Here is an 11,387-nt window from a genome sequence, read left to right as displayed (position 1 = left end):
AGTAATTTATTATTACATTTCCCAATATTTGAAAGACACTTGATATAATTCCTATAATGTTATTGTAATTAAAAAACAAAAAAACAAAAACAAAATTAAAAAAACGTTTTATGTTTAGTGGCTTTTTTTGGCAATGCACTTTATTTAATTTATCCTTGTAAATTATCATTCTACTTTTCGGCATTGAAACACAAAATACTTAATAATAGCTTTAATAACACAGTAATTGAATAATAAAGCAAAACAAAGTAAAGTTTTATATTTTGTGATGATTTTTGACGTGCCCTTTGACCCCGGTTGTTTTGCTCGTATCCATGCCCACCTCTCCTAATAACAACGCGTCTGATTGGCTCACGGTATCGCCACCGGGGGGAAAATGTCAACCATCTCAAACAGGCGATTTCGCAATGTTTTATGATGTTTTATGTGCACTTTAGTTGATATTTTGCTTATTTATTGTGCTGTTGCTGTGCTGGGGAGAGGATGTCGCGCTCAGAAGATGACAGGAGTCTGCTAAACACGTTTGAGAAAGTGACATCCAGGCCTCCACCTCACCGAGCGATAATAGCAGGTCTGTAAAAATATACAAAACATCACAATGGTTCTAACGATATTTTAAGCTATTATAAGTCCACAATGCTACTGATTACGGCTAGTATTTATCCCGTTCTTTTTATTTTGTGGCTGGAAATGTGGTCAAATGTGGTAAATGTGGTCAATGTTGCTATGCTAAACCATCAGGCTAGCTAAATTTATCTGCTTGTTTACAATTTAATTTATTCTCTTTTTTTTGATACACGTTGCATGTGCCATTTACGTAGTGTTTGTTATAGGAGGTTGATGCTTGGTACCTAAATCTATATTACAGTTTTTAATAATAAAACATAACTATATAACATATGTGTATACACTGCAGTATGTTTTACCTAAGGAAATAAAAGTAGTAAAGTACTGTATTTAAGTTTATATTTCAGGCATCTGTACTTTACTCAAGTGAATTTTAAACTTGGTATTTCACTACATTTGAGAGCAGGTGTCTGTACTTTCTACGCCACTACATTTGTGAACAGGACTCAAAAGTGAAAGTATTTTTTTTATTTTTGTTTGAAGGCTGAGGGTTTATTTTTCACCACGTTCATAATTTGAGCAAACAAAAAGATACAGATAAAAACAGCCAGAAAAAACAATCGAGTCAGTTGTTTCTGTTCAAAATTCAACACAAATCTTTATCAAATTCACTACATTTGAAGCAAAGCAAGTTTATTTGTATAGCACAGCACATACACAAAGTAATTCATATTGCTTTACAGAATAAATCTGTTTTGAGCATGGATTTAAACATTGTCAAAGCAGAGGCCTGTCTCACATCTTTAGGAAGGCTGTTCCAGATTTTAGCTGCATAGAACTGAAATGCTGACTCCCCATGTTTAGTCCTGACTCTGGGCACCAGCAGGAGGCCAGGACTAAACCAGGACCTAAACCAGGACCTAAACCAGGACCTAAACCAGGACCTAAACCAGGACCTAAACCAGGACCTAAACCAGGACCTAAACCAGGACTACAGCAGGAGGTCAGTCCCTGAGGTGCACAGAGTGTGAGATGGTTCATATGACACTACCATGTGGGTGATGTATTTTGGTGCTAGGCCATGGAGAGACTTGTTCACACAGAGCTGCTTTAAAGTCTATTCTCTGAGCCACAGGAGCCAGAGCAGAGACCTGAGCACAGGACTTATGTGCTCGTACGTCCTGGTTCTAATCAGGACCCGAGCAGCAGTGTTCTGAATGTACTGCAGCTGTCTTAACGCTTGTTTGGAGAGGCCAGTGAACAAGCCATTACAGTAGTCTAACCTACCAGAAACAAACATATGGATAAGTCTCTCAAGTCTGGTTTAGACAGTATGCCTTTTGATTTTTGAGCTTAGACGGTAAAACGCTGTTATTTATTTGATGTGACAGTTAAAGTTCAAGTCTGAGTTCATTATTACCCACAGATTTACAGGCTGGTTTGAAGGTTTACAAGTGCGACTGGAGCTGACTGCTGACTGTTTCTCTTTGTTTCTGTGGCCAAAGATGATTATTCTTGTCTGAGTTTAGCCGGAGGAAGTTGTTTCACATCCACACACTGATCTGTTGATGCAGTGAGTGAATCCACTGGTCCATATTCACCTGCTGCCAGTGAGACATAGATCTGAGTGTCATCTGCAGAGTTGTGATAGGACACATTATTGCTGCACATTAGCTCGCCTAACGGCAGCAAATAGAGGTTGAACAAAGGCAAAGTCTGTTGTTTTTGTTAGTTTTGTTATCCTCTTTTTTAAATTATTAAATTATAAAAATATGATCACTGTATTTAATTTTAAATATATCTAATGTAACTATATCTTTGTCCAGGGATTCCCAAAGTGGAGGTCACAAGATGATAATAATAATAATAATAATAATAATAATAATAATAGATAAATGAATAAGTAAGTAAATACATAATAATAAAAATAAATAATACATAATAATAACAGCATATTTTAGGGAAATTAAGACCATTAACACAATAAACATGAAATTAATAACAATTTAACCTGATCCTGATATAACATTTTGCCACTTCAGCAGAAAGATTTGAACCCCAGCCTTAGTCAATAATGTAAATATTCAGGACTAAAGACTGGGGTTGTCAGAAGTATAGAAAATTAAATATTAATGGATACTAAAACTAGTATCAAAACTAGATACTAATTTGAGCAGGTATCGATACTAAAAACAAGTTTCACAGGACAGAAATGTAGCTTGAGAATGAGTTTGAGCTGTATCAGAACAAGTATAAGACACATAGACTAGTATACCACTATGGACCACTATGAATCTACCTGGACGACTGAGGGATTACACAGATATAAGGCCACGTGGTAATATAAAAGAAAGTACTACCATTTAAGGTTGAAAATCACATTCTATTGTCTAAAGAACTGTGTTTTTATGACATCACAACACTACTATAGACATTGATCAACACATATTTTAAAAAGGACAGCACTTGGATTGAAGTTAAAAACATGGCCCAGATTCAGATTACACTATAGAATTTGTGTCCATGAGTGTTGTTATTTGTAATAGTGAATAAAGTCTCTATTTTCCAGGTCAGCGTACCCCCACTGCGCGAAGTGGACATCGCTGTGTGGCCGATAACACTAATCTCTACGTGTTTGGAGGATACAACCCAGACTACGATGAGTCCGGAGGCTCTGAGAATGAAGACTACCCACTGTTCAGGGAGCTGTGGAGGTACCACTTTGCCACAGGGCGATGGCAGCAGATTCAGACAGAGGGGTATATGCCCACGGAGCTAGCATCTATGTCAGGTAATTATACTGAGCCTGTAAACAAAACCCTCACATGGAACATATAGCTTTTACGTGCATAGTAGTAGTAGGAGTAGTTGTAGTAGTAGGAGTTGATTTTGTTGTTGTAGTAGTAATAGGAGGATTAATAGAAGTTATTATTTATTCAACCCCCTGCAGCGCAAATCTGATTGTAGTACAGAAAAATACCCAAACGTTCTGCATAAGTGTAAAAGAAAAAATACCCACGATAAATATTGACCCCCAAAAATGACTGTACTACTTACTTCCTTCTTATCATTTACTGAACGATGAGTCGATACAGTATTTGTTGTGTGTGGCTTAACAGTAACAGTAGTAATGGTAGTATTCATAGAAGTAGTAGTTACCCTTACTAATACTACTAATGCACATTGTGCATTAGTAGTATTAGTTGCAGCTCTAGAAGAATGTTATTTCCAATATAAAAAGTCATAAAATATGTGGTTGTTTTCATGGGAATTCTACTTTAATAAATATGAATATATTATATTTTCAGTGTTTGTTACCTTGTTACTACCTTGGCCAGATCCCACTAACAAGAAACTCAGAATCTCAATGGGACTTGCAAATATAAATGTATATGCTGCAATATTTCTCCATATTAATATACAATCATCATGAATATTGTTTTCACTGCGATGCTTTTGTTGCTTCTAGACCAGTGAGTTGCTGTGTCCACTGAACTCTATTCTGTTGTTTAAACCTCAAACTGACAGTGGCCCCATTTCACAAAGGAGGTTCAATAAACCTTGGGTTTAAGAGTTAACTCAGGGTTAATCTCCCCTCAGACAGACAGCTCAGAGTTTTATGTTTCATGAAGCAGGAGTTAGAAAACTCAGCAATAAAACTCAAGTTTAACAATGTATCTCAGAAAAGAGAGATACATTGCAAATTAAAAATTACTTAGATTTTGTATTAAAATAAAACATTTATCGTTTCAGCTGTTTTGCACGGGAACAACCTCCTGGTGTTTGGCGGCACTGGCATCCCGTTTGGTGAAAATAACAGCAACGACGTTCATGTTTGTAACGTCAAGTACAAACGCTGGTCACTGCTCAACTGTCGCGGAAAGAAACCCAACAGAATATATGGACAGGTGAGGCCATTTTAACTTTTAGGTCAACTTGTGTTGGTGTTATCTTCAGTATTTAAGAACTGTATGTAGTCCGCTCTTACTGTTTTATAAAAAGGTACAACTGAACCAAGGTTGTCAGTGCTTTTAACCAGATAGACATATTCATTCTCACTATATGGACAGTATATCCGGAGCAGCAATGTTTTGGTCCATGTTTTTGTAATTAAGAATAATAATACTGATTTATTCTTATTAGTAAAAGTTATATCTGATTTTAACATGTTTACCTCATATCTGGGGACACAGTTAGGTCATGTTTACTTTTGTGTGTTCGTATCTATGTGTGCGTGACTATGTTCTGTGTGTTATTGTCATAGACTGTATATGTAAATGGACATACTGTAGCTAACCTACTAACCAAATAGGAAGTGATTGTGGACGCACTTCCGGCTCCATCGACTCCGTAACTGCCATTGTCAGGCTCGTCATTTTGTTAGTAAAATGTTCGTATTAACCCGCTCTACATGATCCTGGTATTTTGGATTTGCTGTTGTGTCCCTAAATCAAGATATGAACATTAATAATAGACAAATCAGGCGCCTTTTTGTTAGCAACAGGTTTGACTGACAGCATTGCTAAGCGCCCGCTCCCTGCTAAACCAGCGATTCGAGCGGGATGGGGCGTTACCTTCAACAGCCTCGCTCCAGATTGGCTCTTTGGTTGCTAGGATACTTGTGGTAGGAATTCCCAATGTGGACCTCGGCTCCAAATTGGCCCCTGTGGCTCCTTTAGCCTCAATGAGCTTCATTTGACTGGAGCCGAACACTATGACGTCACACTCACTTAGTCCACTTCTTTATAGTCTATGATTATTGTAAAGCTCTTTGGGTGTCATGAATAAGTTATTGAAATGTGTTTTTACTTCTTTTTTTTTCCAGGCGATGGTCATTATAAACGGGTTTCTTTACGTGTTTGGGGGGACGACCGGGTACAATTACAGCACAGATTTGCACAGGCTGGACCTGACCTCGAGGGAATGGATCTATCTGAAACCCAACAACCCTCCAGACGACTTCCCAGAGGAGCGGTATGAGAATCCTTAACCTGTTCAATAAAAACAACATTCACTAAAACAACATTAGCTAATTATTTGTAAAGCGAGTGGTGAGCGGTTCCTTGATGTAAAGTGCTTTGTGTGACTTGAAAGTGGAAAAGCGCTGTATAAAACTGTGACCATTGACCATATGTTGTGTGTTTTTAGGTACAGACATGAAATCGCACACGACGGACAGAGGATTTATCTTCTGGGAGGAGGCACATCTTGGACGTCTTACCCCCTGGACAAGGTTTACATCTAATATACATAAAATACATAATATACATAAAATAAAGTATTACAAAGGCAATTGATCAGATATATTAATCAGACTTGTTCTATTGTACTCAGTGGTTTCCAAAGTGTTTTCCCTCATTTAATCCACCTCTATATGAGCACCATTAGTCACACAAAGCACATTAAGACAGGACTGTATTTCCTGTTGTGTTTCGCTGTAGCAGAGCCTCATCAATGGTTCAATCACATCTGTATCTTTTGCTTTAGTTCAGTAATGTCCTGTATCTTTATCTTTCTTCGACACATGACAACTTTAACACAGCCCCATAGAAACAAATCCAGAGTTACACATGCCTTTTCTTGAGGAGTATCCATTTCTTAGGCGTTCATTCAAAAAGATGCCTCTTTAATCAGCAGGATTCCTGAACTACAAAAATTCAACGTGATTAAAGAACAAGTCTAATTAATATATTTTATCAATTGCCTTTGTAAGTAAGACTTTATGGACGTGCTGTACATTTACTGAAGCTTATACTAGTATCTGTTATTTGACTTAAAGGAGACATTTAGCCGTGTTATAATTGTTTACCCTCTCAAAGTTGTATTTTGAGTAATGTTTATTCTACTGCAGTCAAGTATTTAAAGTCCTATATCACAAAAAATTGATTCTTGTGAGATTTAAGTCATGTTTTAATGCTGTTACCTCCTCAAAAACAGACCTGGAGTTTTGTTTTGTTTCATTCACACATGTTTGAGTAATTCTTTTATTATTAGTCTGTACATGTGCGAACACAACTCCAGTTCTGTTTGTGATGAGGAAACATTATAACATAGATCAGAAAATAGTGTAATATAAAGCTTAGATGATTTTCACATTTGTCAAAGAGACCAGTGGAAATGAGCTCGAATCAACTCATTTATGATGTCTGATGTTGATTAATGTGCAGTGTCCCTTTTCAAATATATAAAATACAGGTTAAATGTCCAAATAAAATACTAATTTCCACATGTGTCATAGATTAAAACTCATTAGCAGAAAAAACATTATCTCTTTTAGTTCACCAGTGTATTTCTTTCATGTTCCTAGGTCCACGCCTATAATCTAGAGACCAATTCATGGGAGGAGATTGTTACTAAACCTCATGACAAAATAGGTATTTTATATTTATTTGTACTTATTATCATGTATTTATTCACTTTAATTAATTATGATTTTATGGATTGCTACTTTATGTAATTAATTACTTATGCATTTATTTACCGGTAGATATTTATTTTGTTTATATTTGTTTGTCTTTACTTTTTTACTCTATTTTAAAACGTGTACATTTTGACAGGATACCCAGCTCCGAGGAGATGTCATAGCTGTGTGCAAATACAAAATAGTGAGTAGTTTTATTATTTTTATGTAATCATTTTATTCTTTTAAAGGTCCTATATTACGTGTTAGGATGTTGTTATCTCCTCAAAAACAGACCTGGAGTTGTGTTTTGTTTCGTTTACACATGTTTGAGTAACACTTTATTATTAGCCTGACTACGTCTCTCAAACGCTCCCAAAAATGCTCTGTTTCAACTTATGATGTCATGAGGTGGTAGTTTTCAAGATGACAACTCCTTTTAACCTTTTTTCAGTAGAGATTGGCAATTAAAAATTATCCAGATGAGTGTCTGGAGTTTAAAAACACACTGCACCTCCTGTATTACCACGTGACATCACAAGGTGGAAGTGTTTTCTGTTTGAGAGAAGAAGAACTTAGCCTAAATCTGCAGGGTTTGTGTGTTAAACCTGTGTGAATGAAACAAAACACAACTCCAGGTCTGTTTGTAACGAGGAAACATGATAACACAGATCATAAAATAGTGTAAAATGAGCCTTTAACAGTTTCTAACGCGTCGTCCTCTTGTTCATTACAGACGTATTTATATGTGGAGGCTACAACGGTGAAATTATTTTGTCAGATTTGTGGAAGATCGACCTTCAGTGTTTCCAGTGGATCAAACTCCCAGCCACGATGCCTGAGCCCGCCTACTTCCACTGCGCAGCTGTTACCCCGGTCAGTGCAGATGTGGTGTGGCAGTGAGTGAAAACAAAAAAACAACACAATATTTGGTTCACTTTTTATTGTCCTGTTAAAGATATTAATTTCCTGAACAGCATAGACTTTTAAGAAAGGCCATTTAACACAAAAACATACGATATCTCAGTGTTTTAGTTGCACAGTCTCGCTATATGAACTGAAACCAGGTCTAGATGAATCATTTCAAGTTATTTCTTACTAGTTTCAACTGGTTTTCGCTCTGGATGCACTGATACTGATACTGGTATAGAGTGTCAGCGCAGATACTGAATCATTTGCTGGATCAGATATCGGTTCCGCTGGTATCGGTTCTGGTTGGGCCTTAAATTGGATGTAATGAGATCATTTACAGGCTGATTTTGACCCAGAACGTGTCATAACGCTGCTCTTAAAAGGTAAATAACAGTTACATAACACAACTGGATCTCTCGTGTAATAAGTGAATTGAGTTTTGGTTAATATCGGTTAATATCGGTTATCGGCATGTTCAGTTTTATCCTTTATTTATTCCATGGAGAGATTTTTTGGGGGGGTTGGATCAGAGAACAGTGTGTCGTAACCAGTTTGAAAGTAGTGAAAGAGTCAGTACTAACTAAATGGAGCTAAACTTGTTTTAAATGTAGTTTTAACTCTTGTAGATTTAAGTTTTTGCAGTATACACATGATTACACCAACAAAATATGGGCTATAGATGGATTTTTACTTTTATATGAAGCACTTTGTTCAGCTGAAGTTGTTTTAAACGTAATAAAGAAATAAACTTGCATCGAATTGAATTAAAAAGTCAGTTAAAACCATAGACTGTACGTATAAATGGACATAGCTAACGTGCTAGCTGCTGCGTTCCAAATAGGAAGTGATCATGTGCGTGTTTCCGGCTCCATCGACTCCAATTCACTTTACATTGAAAAACTGTGTCCTCTCTCTGTAACTGCTGCTGTCAGGCTCATAATTTTGGTTTTAAAACGTTCATATTGACCCGCTCTGTAGCATCCAGGTATATTTCAAAGTATGACCCTGTGTGAACCTTGATTATCGTCCCGTATTACTAATCCTACCCTGTTTGCGTGTCTCGTTTTACAGGCGGGCTGCATGTACATTCACGGTGGAGTCGTGGACATCCTGGAGAACAAGAGGACTGGCTCTTTGTTTAAAATCTGGCTCACGGTTCCCAGTCTTTTGGAGCTGTGCTGGGAGAAGCTTCTCAAAGCCTTTCCCCACCTGACTACAATACCCACGATGCAACTGCTCAACCTGGGCCTCACGCAGGAACTCATCGAACGCTTGAAATAAAAGCCAAGCACAAGGTCGAACTTCATGATGTTTAAAACTGAAAGGGATGGACTGCAATAGGAGTAGGCATGTTTTACAGAGCACACAACACTTCATTTGGACTTCCCCGTTTGCCCGACGTAAACCCGCCTTAAAACCAAAATAAGTGATAGGATTTTTTAACTAATCTCCCTACGGTGTCAAGAGAAGCCTTAAAAAGTTCTAACAGTGCCATAGTGAAATTTAGCTTTTAAAATAACGACTTTTTATTTTCATTTTAGGTCCTATGTTACGCAAAATCGACTCTCGTGAGCTTTGAGCCGTGTTGTAATGCCGTTACCTCGAGCACTTCCTGTATTAGCTGGGAGTGTTTTCTGTTTGAGAGAAGAAGAACTCAGCTTAAATATGCAGAGTTTGTGCGTTAAACATGTGCGAATGAAACAAAAAACACAACTCCAGGTCTGTTTGTGACGAGGAAACGACATTATAACAGAGATCAGAAAAATGCGTGACGTTTAACAGAGAAATAGGACACAAATATAGTTTTTTTGCACATTTTAATTGACTTTTAGGTGGAAAATGGGTCTGATGAGTTAAATCTTGTTACAGTGTTGTGTCAATAATGCCACAGAGGAACATTTTACATTACTAACATACAAACTATGCTGAGGGGATGAATGTAGGATTTTAAAATATACCGTGAAAAGTTTGGACACACCCTCTCATTTCATGTTTTTGGTTGTTTTTTGTTTTTTTTCTTTACTACTTCATATATTTAACGTCTTCTGTATGTATATAAAATGTATAAAGTAAGATATATGGAGTTATGTAGTAAAGAAAAAGTGAAATTACTCAGAGCAAAGAGGGGATACTTTGAGGATTTGAGTATAATATATGTAGCAAAGAATAAAGGTAAATAACTCAATATAATTCCATGTCTTACTTCATATATTTGATGTCTTTTGTGTTTAGGTAAAATGTAGAAAGTAGTAAAATAAAAAACACTGAATGTGACGGTGTGTTCAGACTTTTGACTCGTGTTTATTAAACTTGAAAGCTGGTGAGGATGCGTTGTTTTTAGGTTTTTTTTTTTTTTTTACTGCAGTTTCCACAACATATTAAATAAAATATTAAGTTTTAAAAGCGTTTTAATTTTAAATCAAATAAGTTATTGCTTACAAATCCTCGGGCCTTTCTGTGCCCCTGTTGAGGCTGTCCTGTTAAGAGTTCATGTATAAATTCAATATTCTCATTCATTTTTCATTCTCCTGTGTAACCACGCCTTACGCCACTGTGAATATGGTGCTCTAAAGATTAATTTAAATAAAGATTATGGGAAGTATTTACTACGTGCTGTTTATTATTGGGGCTTGGATTTTTCTTCATTTGTTAAGTCAGTTAGTACTTTCGACATAGACAAACATAGAACAGTGAGTTTGGTAAGTAGTAAAATACTGTCTTAAGTAAAGTACGGATACCTAAAATTGTTACTAAAGTACATTTTACAGTGGATACTTTAGTTTTACTTTCGTCCATTTGAGAGCAGTATCTGTATGTTCTACTTACTTTTTAGTCCAATTCAAAAATGTAAAGATTTAGATTATTTGAGACCTGCTGAAAAGGCTGAAGGTTTATATTTAACACAAACAATAGCAACAATTGAGCAAATACAAATAAAAACAGCCAGAAATCAACTGATTTGTTTCTTTTGAACAAATTTCTGCACAAATCTGTTTCAAAATCACTACATTTGTACATTTGAATCTTTGTAAGACCTCATCTGTGCAATACTTTTAACTAAAAAGCACATTTTTAAATACTTCAAGTATCACATGAAAAAAATCAGCTTGAAGTACTTTTTGCCCTGGTATCTGTACTTTTACTTAACAAAATTGAGTACTTCTTCCACCACTGGACATAGACACGGCAAGTTTATTTGTACAGCTCATACAAAGTAATTCAAAGTGCTTTACAGAATAAGAAATAAAATCACAATACAACAAATCAAAACAATCATAAAATGAACATTAAAAGAGAAGAGTATAGAATAAAAACCTTCCAGTCATATGCAAAGATAAACAGAACTGTTTTAAGCCATTGTTAAAGTAGAGGCCCGTCTCTCATTTTCAGTAAGACTGTTCCAGGTTTTAGCTGCAGAAAACTGAAACACTGATTCCTCATGTTTAGTCCTGACTCAGGACCTCAGGGACCTGCCTCCTGCTGGTGGAGTGTGAGATGGTTCATATGC

At 36.3% G+C, this 11,387-nt stretch overlaps 1 protein-coding gene across 1 annotated transcript; it reads left to right on the top strand.

Moving 5' to 3' along the window:
- The first annotated feature begins 337 nt into the window (after nt 1–337).
- Nucleotides 338–10,481, top strand: klhdc10 (kelch domain containing 10). The gene is made up of 9 exons (XM_033975995.2): nt 338–571; nt 3,137–3,358; nt 4,321–4,475; nt 5,393–5,541; nt 5,716–5,800; nt 6,875–6,941; nt 7,125–7,172; nt 7,704–7,843; nt 8,951–10,481. The coding sequence occupies exons 1-9, from the start codon at nt 484–486 to the stop codon at nt 9,158–9,160; spliced, it is 1,164 nt and encodes a 387-aa protein (XP_033831886.1). The 5' UTR covers nt 338–483; the 3' UTR covers nt 9,161–10,481.
- Nucleotides 10,482–11,387: the final 906 nt, after the last annotated feature.

Source organism: Periophthalmus magnuspinnatus, chromosome 12 (genome assembly GCF_009829125.3).
Source record: "Periophthalmus magnuspinnatus isolate fPerMag1 chromosome 12, fPerMag1.2.pri, whole genome shotgun sequence".
NCBI classification, from domain to species: Eukaryota; Metazoa; Chordata; class Actinopteri; order Gobiiformes; family Gobiidae; genus Periophthalmus; species Periophthalmus magnuspinnatus.
Note: the sequence above shows the minus strand (reverse complement) of the source record. Positions and strands in the feature narration are given on the sequence as shown.

What these genes read in the sequence shown, in the direction of transcription:
- klhdc10 (XM_033975995.2), top strand. Translation starts at nt 484, where the DNA reads ATGTCGCGCTCAGAAGATGACAGGAGTCTGCTAAACACGTTTGAGAAA. An exon ending in TAAACCTCATGACAAAATAG is followed by an intron (nt 6,942 to 7,124) that starts GTATTTTATATT and finishes ACATTTTGACAG; the next exon opens with GATACCCAGCTCCGAGGAGA. An exon ending in ACTGCGCAGCTGTTACCCCG is followed by an intron (nt 7,844 to 8,950) that starts GTCAGTGCAGAT and finishes CTCGTTTTACAG; the next exon opens with GCGGGCTGCATGTACATTCA.